Consider the following 18,774-nt stretch of genomic DNA (forward strand, 5'->3'; position numbering starts at 1 on the left):
GATCTATCCCCCCTACCCCTGTATTCCCTCACTTGTACTAAGCGCTATCTCCCATACCCCTGTATTCCCTCACTTGTACTGAGAGCTATCCCCCCTACCCCTGTATTCCCTCACTTGTACTAAGCGCTATCTCCCATACCCCTGTATTCCCTCACTTGTACTGAGAGCTATCTCCCATACCCCTGTATTCTCTCACTTGTACTAAGCGCTATCTCCCCTACCCCTGTATTCCCTCACTTGTACTAAGCGCTATCTCCCATACCCCTGTATTCCCTCACTTGTACTGAGAGCTACCTCCCCTACCCCTGTATTCCCTCACTTGTACTAAGCGCTATCTCCCATACCCCTGTATTCCCTCACTTGTACTGAGAGCTATCTCCCCTACCCCTGTATTCCCTCACTTGTACTGAGAGCTATCTCCCATACCCCTGTATTCCCTCACTTGTACTGAGAGCTACCTCCCCTACCCCTGTATTCCCTCACTTGTACTGAGAGCTATCTCCCATACCCCTGTATTCCCTCACTTGTACTGAGAGCTATCTCCCATACCGCTGTATTCTCTCACTTGTACTGAGAGCTATCTCCCATAACCCTGTATTCCCTCACTTGCTAAAAAGCCATCCAACTCTTCTTGAAGCCATCTAATGTATCTGCCAGTACGACTGTCAATGCTATTTAATGAATTTCCAGCACGACTGTCAAATCATCCTGTGTTCCATTAAACTTCCTGTACGTTTATCACTAAGAATTATAGGACGACGACTGATGACAACGTATTAATAAACTGAGGAGAGTGCTGACCAACTGATGGGCCAGAAAAGGGGCTTGAACCCAAAAATCCCGAAAGCCATTAGCCTGGGACAGTAAGAAACAACAGGTTTAAGTGCAACCTAACACAGTCAACTGGGTATAGCAAACTGGGCTTATTCCATTAATTAAATGGCAGGCTGCATGAGTGGGGAAATACCCCTGCACCCAGGGAGCCGACAAGGGTGCCCAAATTGTAGCCAGTTTGTAAAAGGAAATCAATATCAGATATGTCTGTTACCCCCAGGTGCAACACAGAAAGAGCACGATGCGGCCGTGTATTCTATATATTTATATATGCATGTCAGGCTTGATACAGAAAGAACAAGTTTCACTTTAAGAAACGAGTGGTTTTTCTCATTTACATTTGGTTTTTTAGGCAGAAGTCACACGGGGGATAATTCTGTGGCAGCAAAGAAATGCCTGACAGCACCATAGGGTTTTATGGAACGTGTCGCCAATGGCGCAAACACATTGTTTATAAAAGTCTATGGAAGGCAGCATGCAGAAATACTCCAACATAAACCTCATTATCAAAGTAACCAATAACAAAGGGATGCTCAGCAATAAGTGCTGGGGATCATGGCACACAATAATTATGCCTTAAAGGAGAAGGAAAGGCAAAGTCACTTGGGGGTGCCAAAATGTTTGGCACCCCCAAGTGACTTGAATCGCATACCTTTTCCCCCGGGCTGGTGCCCCTGTTCAGAGAGAACAGCACCAGCCTGGGGTAACTGGAGCGCTTCCTCCTTCCTGTAGCGCTCGCGTGCGCATGCGCAGTAGAGTGAATAGTGGAACTTTAACAGAGAAGTCGGCTTTTCATTCTACTGCGCATGCGCCTATTGTGTAAGTCTAAGCGAAACGCAGGCGGAAGGAGGAAGCGCATCGCTCCAGGTACTCCGGGCTGGTGCTGTTTTTTCCTAACAGGGGCACCAGCCCGGGGTACGCGATTAAAGTCACTTGGAGGTGCTTGACATTTTATCACCCCCAAGTAACTTAGCCTTTCCTTCTCCTTTAAACACAAAACAGTGGCCGTTTTCAAACACTTCTCATTCATATTAATGGAAAGTGGTTCTGGCAATCAAAACGCCACAATCATACAACTGCCACCAATATACAGGGTATAAACATCTCTATACCGCAGCCTTCCTTGTGAACCAAAGAGAAAGAAAGATTGCCAGCTCTAAGTTTGCCTTTTAAAATAATTTTTACAAAAAATGAGGTGTTAGTACCACACTTTGCCCAAAATATGTAAGCTCATATGCCACGTCAAGGCCCCTCATTGTACGCGAGTCCTTCACTGTCTAATGACATTGAGTCTGTAATGCAATTAAAATAAAGTCCCCCAGCAAACAATGTGACTGAGTAGTAAGACCCTGTTGCACTGCTTCCTTGTGAATCAGCAGGGTATGATTATGCTACACAAGGACCATGAATAGCCTTTAAATAAAATCCTTATTAATGTTGCTTAGTGGGGTCATTTCTCTCACATGACCCTCTGAAATGTGTATTTTAATAGAATACCCTGCTGTAAAATGAGTGCATATAAGGAGTCACCACAGAGTTTAATGGCACTCTGCGCTCATTTACAAAGGGGTGTAGATTACCTCTTATAATACATGAGTAATACTCAGAGTTCCCTGTATAACTCAGCCTGCAGCCTTGTGCCATATTATTGTCACAGAACCCCTCAGTGACTACTAATATCCTTATCATTTACACTAGGGGGTACATTATCCCTTATAATAGATGAGTGATACTCAGAGTTCCCTGTATAACTCAGCCTGCAGCCTTGTGCCTTTATATGGGCACAGAACCCCTCAGTGACTGCTAATATCCTTATCATTTACAGTAGGGGGTACATTATCCCTTATAATACATGAGTGATACTCAGAGTTCCCTGTATAACTCAGCCTGCAGCCTTGTGCCTTTATATGGGCACAGAACACCTCAGTGACTTCTAATATCCTTATGTTTAATAGAGGGTACATTACTCACTATATAATTGTTGGTACAGGTATCGGACCCCTTATCCGGAAACCCGTTATCCAGAAAGCTCCGAATTACGGAAAGCCCGTCTCACATAGACTCCATTATAAGCAAATAATTCAGAATTTTAAAACTGATTTCCTTTTTTTATGTAAAAATAAAAAACAGAACCTTGTAATTGATCCCAACTAAGACATAAATAATCCTTATTGGATGCAAAACAATCCTATTGGGTTTAATTAATGTTTTATTAATTTTTTAGTAGACTTAAGGTATGGAGATCCAAATTATGGAAAGACCCGTTATCCGGAATACCCTTGGTCCCGAGCATTCTGGATAATGGGTCTTATACCTGTACTAGTATGCTCAGGCAGCAGGGTTTGCAGACTTCCACAGTCTGCCATATAAAAGTGCCCAATTCACACAAAGGGTTCAGTTGTTAAATGTCTGTTGCATTCTTAACCCAAAATAATCAATTTGTACCAGACTGTTAAACCTTGGCCCTTAGGTGGCACAAATACAGGCATTAAAACAGCCAGTTTAGGTTGGAGTGCCCAAGTGTCTATGTGACACTTCACCTCAGTTCTGCCTCAGAACACTTGTTTGACAGAATGGCAACACCAACTAGTTGCAGTTATCCCCAACTGTACATACAGGGATTCTTTGTTATGTGTGCCTTTGCCTGCATAGCAGCACCCTCCCTCTCCCACAGGTCCGCACATGAACTGCCATCTCACCCCCAAACCCCATCCTGCATTGCTAATAAATTAATTTATAAGTATGATGCAGACTAATCCGGCTGTAGTGCAGCTATGCAGCATAAAGCAATTCTGGTTTAAAAGTGGCAAGGTGGCTACACAATCAGTAGTGCCACAGGGTGGCTTGGTAGGAGCTAAATAGGGAGTGTCTTCCCTGGTCTGCAGTTTGTGTGGGATTTGCAGTGCAGACATTATATTGCAGAGGTATAGCAAAGTGGCATGACAGGAAAAATATACAAATATAAGGTGTATAGGATAGTATAGGTGGAGCCATATATATGAGGCAAGATTATGGCTGCAGAATAGAATGTAAGACAGGGTGTGTAGAAGGAAAGAGGGTGCCCTGGGGCAGGCTGGAGCTGTGATACAGTGTGTAGTTAGGCAAGATGGTGTCAGGGGAAGGGGCTATGGGACAGGGTGTGTAGTAAGGAAAGAGGGTGCCCTGGGGCAGGCTGGAGCTGTGATACAGTGTGTAGTTAGGCAAGATGGTGTCAGGGGAAGGGGCTATGGGACAGGGTGTGTAGTAAGGAAAGAGGGTGCCACCTACAATCCATACAATAGTTGTGCAACCTTCCGCCTCCAGTACAACTGTGAAATGTGGGAGTTGCAGTTTCAGAAGACCTGGATACACAGGCAGGAATAATAGCGCCTAGTGCCAGAGCAGCCTTGCCCCTTTTTCCATCACAACATAGAAAGCGCTGTTCCCATTCCCACATGCCCTTGGTGTGAGGCCTTTCCCCTCCCTCAGGAACCCCCAGTCCGGCCTCCACACCCCGCCACTCACTTGCTCAGCCGGGACTTCTCCAGTCGCCATCATCCTCTCCCTTCTACAGCACAAATCCACCCGGTGCCGTCACTGCTGCCTCCCGCTGTACCGCACACACCTCCCCGCCTGCCTGTGGAGAGCAGCCGCCTGCAGCACTGCCTGACAAAATGGCGGCAGGAAAAATCCCAGGGACTGCGGCGCTAGGAGCGGAATGAGCAGATTCCCAACAGCGCCACCGCCTGCCTGCAACCGGAACTTACACTGTGGGAGGACTAATGAGCCAGCCCTGCGCCTAGTTATATGGGAGTGGCGCCGCTCAATAGGCGCTGGTTTGTATTGTTGTTGCTGAGGTAAAGTTGAAAACCTATGCTGCTGTTGCTATGGGATTTTCTGTCGGTGTCCCAGCAGGGGTGGACTGGCCTATAACCAAATTATGAGTAAAAGTCCAAATATTTGAAATTATTGTTATATTTCTGTGTATACACAGGTGTGTCCCACATCTCCGGGTCCCGGACAGCCTTCTAAGAGCTTGAGTGACAATTACAAATGAATAAAATCTACACAAAAATACCTCAGATTCATGCATGGTTATGAGAGAGGTAAGGCAGCTCTATACTCTCCATGTTCTAATGATTAAACACATAGATATCAGCCACCATCCAGAGGTTTTTGGTTATGCTTGTCACCCTATTATGCTTCGCCCCCCACTGGGGGTATAAATACCGGGCGACTAATCTCCCCGCAATGCCATCCCAGCGGCTAGAATGTAAATTGCCAGTGGAATGGCGTACACGGCGCCGCAATTTGCCAAAGTTGCCTTGAGAGGAAACTTTGGGCGACTTCGGCAAATCGCAGCGCCGCGTATGCCATCCCACTGGCAATTTACAACCCATGGCAACGAAGATTTGTTGCGCAGCGACTATTCTCCCCGTGTGTCACTGCCCTAAGGGCTCCGGCACATGGGGAGATTAGTCACCCGCAACAAATCTCCCTGTTCGCGGGCAACTAATCTCCCCGAGTTGCCATCAGTTGCCATCCCACCGGCGAAAATGTAAGTCGCCGGTGGGATGGCACACGCGGCGGCACGATTTCGGCAAATCACCAAAAAAACCTCGCTTGGCAACTTCAGCGATTTGCCGAAATCGCCTGCACAGCGTGTACCATCCCACCGGCGACTTACATGTTTGCCGGATGGTAGTTCGGGGAGATTAGTCGCCCATGACAAGGGAAATTTGTCGCGGGCGACTAATCTCCCCGTGTGCCAGAGCCCTAAGGGTGAAGGCACATGGAGCTACTAGTAGCAGCTACTTCTCGTGGCTACTAAAACAGACAATGCTGTTACTGATAATTGTCTCTACGTGTGTTTTAGCAGAGGCAATTCTCAGTATTGTCTATGGCAGGGAATTTTCTGGAGTTTAGTAGCCATGAAAAAGTAGCTGCTACAAGTAGCTCAGTGTGTCTTCACCCTAATTCAACAATCTAAAACTAACATTCAGACTGAAACTGTAGGATTATAGTATAAAATTAAATAAATTACCAGTAAATAACAAATATAATGATGTTTTGGACATTAATAATTGCCAGACAACAATCGTATAAAAGTTATGTCCCGGAAATAGAATGTAGGGCACCCATGGATATCGTCAGATAGGCAATACATGCACAAATATTATCATTATCTAACAGACATTTTCCAACCTGTCTGATCAACTAAATGACCGCCATGGTATGAAAATTGTCAGGACAATAATCCAGAGCCCACACCTGATCTGAAAATCGTACAAAACTTTTGTGTGATTATATTGGTGCGTGTATGGCCAGCTCTAAAGAGCAAGGGTTTATATTTTCATTTAGAAGAACCCCTCTCTGAGGTATAAGCAGGTAGGTGCATAAGTAGGGCTTTGGGAATTTTTATTTTTACAAGTAGGCCCATTCTAATTGGCTAAGGCAGTGATCCCCAACCAGTGGCTAGTGAGCAACATGTTGCTCACCAACCACTTGGATGCCAATCTTATCCCTTATTTGGCTCCTCCATAAACGTTTATGGTGCTTGTGTTGCTCTCCAAGTCTTTTTACATTTGACTGTGGCTCACAAGCAAGAAAGGTTGGGGACCCCTGGGCTAAGGGGTCAGGATGTCAATGTATAAACTTCCTTCGCTACAGATCCCTATGGGAAAATATTGTGACCCCCAAAGGACTGCCTAATGCCTTTTTTCCCCTTAACCCACTAGGCAGGTGTAAATAGATGTGTGACCCCTTGCTTTTTTGCTTGCTTTTGCACCCACTATTGCATTTTGGGGAAGGAGCTCATAAGCACTATTTCTTCTGCGTCCCTCCATGTCTGCACAAGGTTTATGTGTACTGATATTTCGGGACTAAAAGAAATGGAATAACAACAAGAAGGTAAGTGAAATTCTCTTTTTCATCTGGATCCCTCCATGTCAGTACACATAAACCCTGTACCGACCTGTCGGGACTAGAAGAAATGGAATTTACAACGAGAAGGTAAGTGAAATTCTCTTTTTTTTGGCTAGAACGTGCACCCCACTAACCATCATTAGCAGTTAGCATCAGCATGGGTTGTTCTGAAAGAAGGAATAATGTGCCATTCTATATAATCTGCAGAAATAGCCATTCAAAAAATGGTATGAACAGAATGGGGCTGATTACATGACTTATTAAAGAGGATCTCCCTCAAAAACTGTTTTTTTTTCCTAATGAAAGAAAATGTCATATTATGCAGCTTCCCAGTATACATTTCTTACAGTTGTGAATGGAATTGATAGCAGTATCTGTCTGTAGATCTTTCATGCGACCATCGCAGGATTTCTACCTCCTTCTGCCGATTCAGCCCTGAAGGCAGATTTTGCTCAGGCGCCTTCTATGGCGCCCAATCAAAATTTTTTAACCCGCCCGATCGGCGAGTCGACCGATATCAGCAGCCTCCTGCGATATCGGTTGACTCGCCGACTTGCCATACACACACCAAATATCTTACGAAACAAGGTTTCGTACGATATTATCGGTGCGTGTATGGCCAGCTTTAGTATTCTCTGCCCTTGCAGTCAGTCTGGTTCTGTCTTCTGATATAACACAACAGAGGCCAGCTAATTAACAGGATCGAGAAGTTAAGCTACATTGTTTCAAGAGTGAGAACCAAAGCACAGAAAAAGGGATAAACAAATACTTATTTGCACTCCAGTGGTTTCAAACCATTTAAAAATGTTAATAATTGTCATTTGGAAACTTGCATAGAATTCCAACTTCTTTCATTATGTAAAAGCAGTTTTTGGGTCGGGTTCCCCTTTAAAGAACACAATTCTATATGTAATTTTCATGCATAAGCAAATGACATTATTTAATACACCCACTAGATGGCAGTCAAGCCAAGTTTAGATATTAAAGCAAACGCTAAAATGCTTGCGTGGGGTGATGGACATGTATTAAACCGCCAGGCGGGTGCTGGATTTTGCTGAAGCTTGTACCTTGTCAGTTTTCTTTCTGCTGTCAGTCTTCTCTGTTATTAACCCCTAGCAACCAGATAACATTACATTCCTACCCTTACCACTGGCTCAACTAGATGGATAGTGTCTGTCACTGTATTTGGAGGTCTTGCCCATTAACATCCCCATTTGCCACCTGTACCCGGGTATGCAGTGTTTGCCTGTATATTTCAACATTCTCTGCTTCTGGGGAAGAGCTTGGACAACTCCCAGCGCCTGATTAATTCACTCTGTCTCTAAGTCCATTCACGCACTGCCCCAGCACTGGCTGGTACCACCAGGGGTGAGAAAAGGAAGGAGATTTAACTGTTTGATTACACTTCCCTATCAAGGCACAGAAATCCAAACAATGCAGCAACAGCCATCAGGCTCGCTTGTTTCTGTTAAATAGCTGGCTCCTTCTACATTGTGTCAGAAGTCAGAACCACCAGAGCAGAGAATAGAAAGGGACAAACACTGTTTACAAAACGCGCTTTGAAAGACTACAAAATGCTGTATTAAGGGTTACAAGTGGCAATTGCTGTGCCCTTGACCTTCAGAGCCCGCCGTTGGCTTGAGGTGCGCATGTGAGTGGCGATTATTTATAGACGCACTGAGGTATGGGAAACTGACCTGTAGGAATGTGCATAGAGACTCTGGAGCCCAGCGTGCCAGCACAGTCCTAACTTCCCAAAGCAGAGCTAAAGGATTTGTGTTATATAGGCTTCCCCTGAAAACCATGGATGTAATTGGTTACCGGTGAATTAGGGAATTTGAAGGGGGGGATAGTTTAACTTTGAAGTGATATTCTAAAACAAGAGATGGGAAGATGGGAAGAGAAAAGTACATAATTGTACAGTATAAAAAATGAAGACCATCCGAAAAGCTGCTTAAAATAGGCCATTCTAAATAAGCATAAAGGTGAACTGCCCCTTTAACACTTCTTCCTATGGTTTATAAATGCAAAGCTGTTGGTAGAAGGCTTCCAGTCCTTCCCACTATTGTGTGCCAGCAGAGACATCTGTTCCAGTTTACCTGGGCTAAACTAGAAAGCTTCCAGGAACAACCCTTAATGGGCCCAATTGCAACTTGGCTTCTGCCCCTTCAGTCCCCCCGGCCTGCTTCCATCTCCTACTAGCATGCACTGCAACTGCCCTGCTACCCCTGGTGCCTTGATTCAAGCACATCTACCCTCTGTGTCACTTTACTGCTCTCATCAGTCCTCCTGCTGCCAACACGGAGTTTCATTCAGTACAGACTTAATGCAGGGTTGCTGTTAGCGGGTCCAGGGCCATGGAGCAGTTGTACTGTAGGAAGAGTAAGGGCGAGGCGATAGTAACTGTATAGTAGTGGCAAGATGACAACAGTAAATAAAGATTTTGATTAAAATATTTTTGGCCCATTTAGTGGCATTTTAATAGAATTTAATTCTTATACAGTGGAGGAAATAATTATTTGACCCCTCACTGATTTTGTAAGTTTGTCCAATGACAAAGAAATGAAAAGTCTCAGAACAGTATCATTTCAATGGTAGGTTTATTTTAACAGTGGCAGATAGCACATCAAAAGGAAAATCGAAAAAATAACTTTAAATAAAAGATAGCAACTGATTTGCATTTCATTGAGTGAAATAAGTTTTTGAACCCTCTAACAAAAAAAGACTTAATACTTAGTGGAAAAACCCTTGTTTGCAAGCACAGAGATCAAACGTTTCTTGTAATTGATGACCAAGTTTGCGCACATTTTAGGAGGAATGTTGGTCCACTCCTCTTTGCAGATCATCTCTAAATCCCTAAGGTTTCGAGGCTGTCTCTGTGCAACTCTGAGCTTGAGCTCCCTCCATAGGTTTTCTATTGGATTAAGGTCCGGAGACTGACTAGGCCACTCCATGACCTTAATGTGCTTCTTCTTGAGCCACTCCTTTGTTGCCTTTGCTGTATGTTTTGGGTCATTGTCGTGCTGGAACACCCATCCACGACCCATTTTCAGTTTCCTGGCAGAGGGAAGGAGGTTGTCGTTCAGGATTTCACGATACATGGCTCCGTCCATTTTCCCGTTAATGCGAATAAGTTGTCCTGTGCCCTTAGCAGAAAAACACCCCCAAAGCAAAATGTTTCCACCCCCATGCTTGATGGTGGGGACGGTGTTTTGGGGGTCATAGGCAGCATTTTTCTTCCTCCAAACACAGCGAGTTGAGTTAATGCCAAAGAGCTCTATTTTGGTCTCATCAGACCACAGCACCTTCTCCCAGTCACTCACAGAATCATTCAGGTGTTCATTGGCAAACTTCAGACGGGCCTGCACATGTGCCTTCTTGAGCAGGGGGACCTTGCGAGCCCTGCAGGATTTTAATCCATTGCGGTGTAATGTGTTTCCAATGGTTTTTTGGTGACTGCGGTCCCTGCTAATTTGAGGTCATTAACTAACTCCTCCCGTGTAGTTCTAGGATGCTTTTTCACCTTTCTCAGAATCATTGACACCCCACGAGGTGAGATCTTGCGTGGAGCCCCAGAGCGAGGTCGATTGATGGTCATTTTGTGCTCCTTCCATTTTCGAACAATCGCACCAACAGTTGTCACCTTCTCTCCCAGCTTCTTGCTAATGGTTTTGTAGCCCATTCCAGCCTTGTGCAGGTCTACAATTTTGTCTCTGACATCCTTGGACAGCTCTTTGGTCTTTCCCATGTTGGAGAGTTTGGAGTCTGCTTGATTGATTGATTCTGTGGACAGGTGTCTTTTATACAGGTGACTAGTTAAGACAGGTGTCCTTAATGAGGTTGACTAATTGAGTAGAAGTGTCTAACCACTCTGTGGGAGCCAGAACTCTTAATGGTTGGTAGGGGTTCAAAAACTTATTTCACTCAATGAAATGCAAATCAGTTGCTATCTTTTATTTAAAGTTATTTTTTCGATTTTCCTTTTGATGTGCTATCTGCCACTGTTAAAATAAACCTACCATTGAAATGATACTGTTCTGAGACTTTTCATTTCTTTGTCATTGGACAAACTTACAAAATCAGTGAGGGGTCAAATAATTATTTCCTCCACTGTATATCCACTGTATATGAAAACATATTTTTTTTGTATTAGTGTTACTGCTGGTGATAAATGTTTTTCTGCATTTTGCGTCATGGTCAGTGTATAGGTAGATGTTGTCTTGGTTGAGGCCTAGTAAGGACCCACATTCCTTGTCTCCTACCCCTCATGTTATTAATGTTATGTAGGTCTTGGTGTAGTGTAGCATGTCCAGGACATAATTAGGGTGTGGATGAAACCCATCAGGAGGTTCACTTATATGTATGCTTTAAGAATCAGTAAACAGGGATGCCTTTAGAAATCCTGGGGCCCTAAAACCTGCCTGGCAATGCCTCCCCCCCCCCAAGCTTTGTTAGGTTTAAGCTCTCCTTGGTTCGCCCCCAAACCCTGCCTCTTTTATGACTTGGTCCAGCCCCCCTAACTGAGACAAAGTCACTGACAAGACACACTCCTTTTCCCCTATTGGTGACCCAGTTGGTAAAAAGGCCCTTCAGTACAGCACCAGTCAGGTCTGGACTGGGCTTCAAAATAGGCCCAGAGGCTCAAAAAAACCCCAACCACCACCCACCCACTAAATAGTGACTGTCTGTGGCATCTTACAGTAGCATTCACCAGAATCCAAAGAGTGACAGTCTGGGTCTGGCTCCAGTTTAGAAACTGATATTTCTGGTGGCAGTGGGTAAATGTAATTTATCACCTATGTTAGTAAATCAGTGTGACTATTGTACAGGGCTGGCATTGCCATCACCCATTTAGAATCACTTCATAGAAGGCATTGGGGCCACAGTGTTTGTGTATGTTCTGTTTGGTATCTATGGCTATATTTATAGTTCCTATAAACCTTACCCATTCTTGGAAATCTTCCCCTTTATGCGTTGATTTTTCCACCCAGCCCAGTTGGCAAGCATTAAATCATTTTTCCTTAAAATAACGTCACATTAGGTGATCCATCCGCATTTGTTTTGTCTTTTTTTATGCTTGGCTACAGCACCAATAGTAGCTGGATTATTTCCACCGTTAGCTATACATGTGCCAGTACTGTCCAGAACCCCTCCATCACTCCTTCTGGAAGTTAAGCTGCTAAAATGAATTCACTGTTCCATTACCTGCTTTCTGACTCCTGTCCAACATAATTTCATATCTAGACAGTCCCTGCTATACATGTAATATATAGATTTTTATTTCGAGCCTTTCTGAGAGCTCGGTGGACCGACTTCTATAAATAAAACTTTTAAAGGGCTAGACCATAAGGACGGACGGATATCTCAACCTTGGCTATACTTGGAGATGGTCAAATTTTATTGTTCTGTTGAGGTCTGGACTGGGATTTAAAATAGGCCCTGGCATTTCAAGTGCACAGAGACTCAAACAGCCCCCAGCAGCCCAATAAATAGTGACTGTCTATGGCATCTTAAGCAGCCCCTCTGGCATTTGCCAGAATTCACAGATTGCCAGTCCGGGCCTAGTTCTGTTTCTTGAGAATGACAGCCTAGATAATCGGAAGTGCAGAAGCTCTTTTTTGCCCCCCACCCCTGACCAGATCTGGGTACATGTGGCCAGCATGAAATATATTGGCATAGTTTTCCAGTACCTCTCTATATCAGACATTTATGGAGGTTCTGTCTGCTAATGTTATGCAACTACTTGGGGTCAGCTGCGTCACTAGTCACAAGTCATTAGTTTATGACCCCTGCAGCTTTATATTAAAATGCAAGAAACAAATAGAGGCAATATGGCAGGCTATGGTCTGACAGCTAGTAAACAATGGATACTTACACAAGCCTGAAACAATACAGCCAGTGACACATTCAAAGGGAAAACAAAAGAGAAACAAATAAGTATGCATTCACCTTTTAATGTTTCCATTAGGCATTTACAAAGTCAACAGAAAAAATTGTGGATCCGGCTTGTGAACATGTACATAGGAAAGATCATCAGCCATCTAAAGGGCAAAGTTGGACAGTGCTGTTTAATCACCCAAGTCAGACTATATTTTGTAAGTGGGCATTATTGTGTAGGACAACACATTTGCAGGAGCCTTGACAACAAAAAACAATTATGTTTCATTAGGTAACTACGTGTATTTATCTTGTCATTTTTAGGGATCCAAGTCCCACATATCACCTAGCTAACTTTATCAGGCCCCAGCCGTCTCATAACATCTTGGCATCTCCATGCTACCTGAAAGGTTCCTATGCTGTTTAGTTTCTCAGTTGTCCAAATAAGGGAGATTGCCCAGGCCCAACACAGGGATTTCTAAAGCAGCAGTTGGGGGGCGCCAAGTGCTTTGGTCACAGACTTGCAAACTGTAGGGCTGTCTCCCTTAAGGGGCCCTTTTTAAGCAGTTTATGGTTGGGGCACTTACAAGAATATGTAGAACCAGTTGTCTTGTCATTTATAGGGTTCCAAGGCCCACCAGGAGACGCCATCAGAGCAGCAGTTGGGGGTGTCAAGTGCTTTGGTCACAGGCTTGCAAACTGTAGGACTGTCTCCCTTGAGGAACCCAAAGCAGTTTATGGCTGGGGAAGGAGATGAAGGGGAGATCATTCTTCATGTGAGTCAGGTTCTCAGCAAGATCACTGAGGAAAACAAAACCCACTTGGCCAACATCCGTTATACCCTTCCTGCTTACACATGAGAAATACCTGGAACTACGACCTGGAGCAAGTCTTTTACAATAAACACAGGGATTTACAAGTATATGTAGAACACCGAATGGTACTTTCCACACAAACAACATTTACGTCATCTATAGAAATGATACAGAGGAGAGACAAAATAAAAGTTTCCCTAGAATCCCGGCCTGAAGGCTGGTTATGATGAGATACAGGGTGGAGACATCACTGCTGCCCTAGATGCTCTGAAAAATGCAGGAAGGTGATTGTTCCTTTATCCGTAACCTTATGGTTATGTAAGAGGGGCCTTGACCAAAGGCTGACTGGGACAAACTGTCAGAAACCCGTGTGAGTATGAAGCAGGAATCACACACGTGTGTATTGGAGGCTGGCAGCAAGAAAGAGCCAGAGAAGGGACCACTGTGACCGCTTTCAGATAACAAAGAGACATATGCCACAGAGCGAAGATGCCGTGTAAAAGGATTCCCAGGGAACGATTGCATTTTGAGTAGGTTTTGTACCATTTATTGGGATTTACTATTTATGAAATTATATTTTACTGCTGTGAACATGAGTTATTTGGGAATAAGTAATTTTGGCTTGCAATTTAAGGATCTATGATTATTTTATGGTTGTTTATGAAACTGCAGATTTTTAGCTAGCAACAAGTAGCAGCTGCAAATCTCCAGACATCAGCTCTAAAATAGTGAATAGCAGGCAATTACTAAGGACCTGGCCAGATGGCGGACTGTGCAGTCAGGGTCAGAGGAGGTCTGCAGAAAACCTTTAGTACTGCTGCGAGTAGATGAGTGTCAGCTTTTATTCTGCCCTTAATACTCTAAATCTGTAGCAGGATGACAGTTACCCCAATGTATCTGTGTAACCTTGTTATGAGCTAAGGGGGCCCAGCCTGAAGGCCAGTTAGGGGGAGATTTGGGGTGAGTGCTTATTTGTGCCCTGGGTACCCCTGAAACTATAGCAGGGTGACTGTTACCCCAATGTTTCTATATATCTGTAACCTTGTTATGGGCTAAGGGGGCCCAGCCTGAAGGCCAGTTAGGGGGGATTTGGGGTGAGTGCTTATTTGTGCCCTGGGTACCCCTGAAACTATAGCAGGGTGACTGTTACCCCAATGTTTCTATATACCTGTAACCTTTTATGAGCTAAGGGGGCCCAGCCTGAAGGCCAGTTAGGGGGAGATTTGGGGTGAGTGTTTATTTGTGCCCTGGGTGCCCCTGGAACTATAGCAGGGTGACTGTTACCCCAATGTTTCTATATATCTGTAACCTTGTTATGAGCTAAGGGGGCCCAGCCTGAAGGCCAGTTAGGGGGAGATTTGGGGTGAGTGCTTATTTGTGCCCTGGGTACGCCTGGAACTATAGCAGGGTGACTGTTACCCCAATGTTTCTATATATCTGTAACCTTGTTATGGGCTAAGGGGGCCCAGCCTGAAGGCCAGTTAGGGGGAGATTTGGGGTGAGTGCTTATTTGTGCCCTGGGTACCCCTGGAACTATAGCAGGGTGACTGTTACCCCAATGTTTCTATATATCTGTAACCTTGTTATGAGCTAAGGGGGCCCAGCCTGAAGGCCAGTTAGGGGGAGATTTGGGGTGAGTGCTTATTTGTGCCCTGGGTACGCCTGGAACTATAGCAGGGTGACTGTTACCCCAATGTTTCTATATATCTGTAACCTTGTTATGGGCTAAGGGGGCCCAGCCTGAAGGCCAGTTAGGGGGAGATTTGGGGTGAGTGCTTATTTGTGCCCTGGGTACCCCTGGAACTATAGCAGGGTGACTGTTACCCCAATGTTTCTATATATCTGTAACCTTGTTATGAGCTAAGGGGGCCCAGCCTGAAGGCCAGTTAGGGGGAGATTTGGGGTGAGTGCTTATTTGTGCCCTGGGTACCCCTGGAACTATAGCAGGGTGACTGTTACCCCAATGTTTCTATATATCTGTAACCTTGTTATGAGCTAAGGAGGCCCAGCCTGAAGGCCAGTTAGGGGGAGATTTGGGGTGAGTGCTTATTTGTGCCCTGGGTACCCCTGGAACTATAGCAGGGTGACTGTTACCCCAATGTTTCTATATATCTGTAACACTGTTATGAGCTAAAGGGGCTCAGCCTAAAGGCCAAGGTGAGACTAAGGAAAAGTGCTTATTTGCCCTCCATTTACACCATTATTAATAGACTGCTGTGGTTCAATGGATGTAGCTTGGTGTGGGGGGAAGGCACAGCCATTAATTGTACAAAGCCTCCAGATTTCTGATGACAGTTTTACATGAACTCTGATGATCTGAGGATAATGTTCCCTTTAACCAAGAAGCCCCTTTCAATAAACACATGGATACTATTAATTGGTAAGAGCAATGATCCTCTAGAAGCAGCTTGCTACAAAAAAAGAGCATTATACAAATAAAAGCACAGAGATATATTATCATAGAGCCTATATCCGTACATTGCTAATGAGAAGCGCAGGGAGGTGCCAAGGCCAGAGAATACAAACCTACTGCACCTGTTTAGTTGTTAGCTGAATTCAGCCCTTGTTGAAATCTTCCAGCTGGGGCCGACAGTTGTTGTGAGGATTATGTTACTTTAAATCTTAATATGGCCACGCTAGGCAGACTGTGTCTTAAGAATCACTTAATCTAGTTTCTTCTAATCTCTTCCTACATTTGCATTACATACTTAGGTTCCTTGATCAACGCACGCTGAACACTGGGCCGGCTACACTTGTGTTATTTTTATCTCCGAGAACTATACCGCAGAATTCGGATTTTATTTCATTGAGAATGTATTATCTTTTAAAGGTAGAAAAATTAAATGGTGAGTTAGATCTCACATTCTCTCTTTCTAAATATCAAAGTTATCTTTGTGAATGTGTAGTGTAGAGATAGATAAGAGTGTGAGCCAGCTGCCTGGGGCACAACAAGGTGGGGGGCACAATTAGGAGTTGTGGACAGTAGTTTACAACTGTTGGGTGGACATGGGGGAAGGGATTGTGATGTATGACGGCGGGGGAAGGATGGCTGGAGGCCAGACCATGGCCCACTGTTGAGGGTACCCAACTCCAAGAGCACTCAAGACACTTGGAACTTTGAAAGCTCCTACATTTATTGCCATTTTAGCTTTGGAAGAAGCCCCTTGGTATCTGGCTGCCTTCAGAAGGCTCTTGCATGGGGTTACAAGAAAGCCTGCACCATCTGAGTCCAGAGTTTCATTTCAAAGTGTCTTCTCCATCTCACTTTATATTGTAAACTTTTTTGGGCAGGGCCCTTTTTAATAATAATAATAATAAAGTGAAGAAATGATTTAGAATTCAGTCCAGTCAGACTGGACTGCCCAAATATTACATGATCTCCCTATGGGCCTTTTCTTATTTACACCATTAGCATTTATAACCTATAAACCATTTGCACTCTCCATCTGATTGTTGTGAGAGCCGGCCCAGAATGTCAGCTTCTCTGGTGGCCCTAAAGGTGGCCATACACGCACCGATAATATCGTACGAAACCTCGTTTCGTACGATATTCGGTGCGTGTATGGTATGTCGGCGAGTCGACCGATATCGCAGGAAGCTGCTGATATCATCCGACTCGCCGATCGGACCAGTTTGAAAATTTTGATCGGGCGCCTGACCAAAATCTCCCTTCAGCGCTGAATCGGCAGAAGGAGGTAGAAATCCTATTGTTTCTACCTCCTTACCTGCCGATTCAGCCCTGAATGGTGTGTGGCGGATCTGACAATGTTTAGTGCGACCGATGGTCGCACGAAACATCGTCAGATCGCCACGTGTATGGCCACCTTAAGAGGCCTAGTTTGACACTGATACTGGCTCAGGTCAAGTGGGGTTTGGACCTACAAGGTTAGTTAGGCAGAGAGTCAATAAAAGAGAAATACATGACTTTATGTAACAGGTTTGGCCTGTTTGATCCAACATTAAGTTACAAGACGAACCCTTTGAAACTAAAGACTAAAAATCTCACTGCAATTCAACCTGACTTTATTATCCCTTTCTTTGAAGTTTGTAGCGCACTGAACTCAATGACACTGGTGGCTCACACCCTAGGGTCTAGGGCCTAGACTGATATTTGCACACAGTCAGTTCAGTTTTGCTCATCTACTTGAGTAATACATTGACATTACAGAGCCAAGAAATATGTGCTTACTTCCACAGGTGTTCTTAGCTCCCACCCAAGAATTACTACAACTTCTGCTAATTATACCCCAACAATGCCCACTCTATCACAGTCACAGTCCTATAACATGGTGACAACAATATTAGGCCACTGGTCATGCTCAGCATTTTTATAAATTACCCTAATCCAGAGACTTCAACCTCGCCAGAACCGAATCTGGGTCATTTCTGGCAATACTAACCCTGACCATGCTCTGTTATCCTTCAACCTGCCTCTTTGCAATATAAATACGGTTGACACCGAACATTTGGGATAGGTTTGCTAATCATGATGGTGTCCAAGCAGTAACATAACTCATACCCACAGGGCACCACTCCCCATTGTCTATACCACATTCTGGCAGCATTTTAGCACCTGAGTTCCGTACCACATTAATTTGTGCATTTTCTTTATTTTATTAAATAGCTGTATTAAATTTTCCAATATTTAGGGTATTTATTTGGCTACATTAGGGTCACCAGGGGAAAAAAAAGCCACAAAATAGTTACCAATAGTTCCACCGTTGGAATTACACAGGCAGCTGCTGGGAAGATTTTTCTTAAAAAAAAATAACTTACTATATTGGCACCCGAAGGGGTGTCTGTATGTAAACACAGTAATACAGTGCCTATGTAAATACACTCCTGTTTGTAGTACTTTTGTAGGTCCATAATTGCCCCCATGGCTTGGCATGGCAGTCAGCTGGAATCCCTGGTGTCACTGCCCTTAGCTTTATGACTTGGGCAAAGTTACCCATTCAGTAATGGATATTTACTTTGGCAATAGCGCTAATGGTCATCCTTTGATAAATTAACTAATTACTTTTTTTTTTACTTTATAGCAAACTTTATTGTTCTGACCCCCCCCCCAAAAAAAATAATGTTTTTGATCCGTTACAGAATATAAGGTTGATTAGCACTGCCGTATTGTGCCCACATCTTGAGCAACACCATCGGGGCATGTAGCATCATACCGGATTTTTATTAGTAAATAGGCTCAGAGCAGATAAGAAATAGAGCTGAGTCATGTCAGAAACAAATTGTCTGTCAATCCTCTTTGTGAAATACTCAGTGAAGCAGCAAAGCTAAATATGAATGGCTGTTGTGAGAGCTAATACAATGAGAAGCCCAAAAGAGGATTACCGGC

At 44.2% G+C, this 18,774-nt stretch overlaps 1 protein-coding gene and 1 long non-coding RNA gene across 3 annotated transcripts in view; one reads left to right on the forward strand and one right to left on the reverse strand.

The window, feature by feature from the left end:
• cstf3 (cleavage stimulation factor, 3' pre-RNA, subunit 3) overlaps positions 1–4,463 on the reverse strand; it is a 45,619-nt gene extending 41,156 nt beyond the window's left edge. The window contains exon 1 of the mRNA NM_203831.1: positions 4,339–4,463. Within this exon, the coding sequence (NP_989162.1) occupies positions 4,339–4,368 (30 nt within the window). The 5' untranslated portion in view covers positions 4,369–4,463. The remainder of the gene's footprint in view (positions 1–4,338) is intronic.
• Positions 4,464–4,532: 69 nt separating this feature from the next.
• LOC116410301 lies at positions 4,533–16,972 on the forward strand. Of its 2 annotated transcripts, XR_004222258.1 has the most exons (4): positions 4,533–4,670; positions 4,808–4,919; positions 13,239–13,960; positions 16,143–16,972. It is a non-coding gene; the product is annotated as an uncharacterized LOC116410301 (long non-coding RNA). The 2 variants fall into 2 exon arrangements; XR_004222259.1 differs by lacking the exon at positions 16,143–16,972 and having other exon boundaries at positions 13,239–14,058.
• The last annotated feature ends 1,802 nt before the right edge of the window (positions 16,973–18,774 follow it).

The sequence above is a fragment of the Xenopus tropicalis genome, chromosome 4, assembly GCF_000004195.4.
Source record: "Xenopus tropicalis strain Nigerian chromosome 4, UCB_Xtro_10.0, whole genome shotgun sequence".
NCBI classification, from domain to species: Eukaryota; Metazoa; Chordata; class Amphibia; order Anura; family Pipidae; genus Xenopus; species Xenopus tropicalis.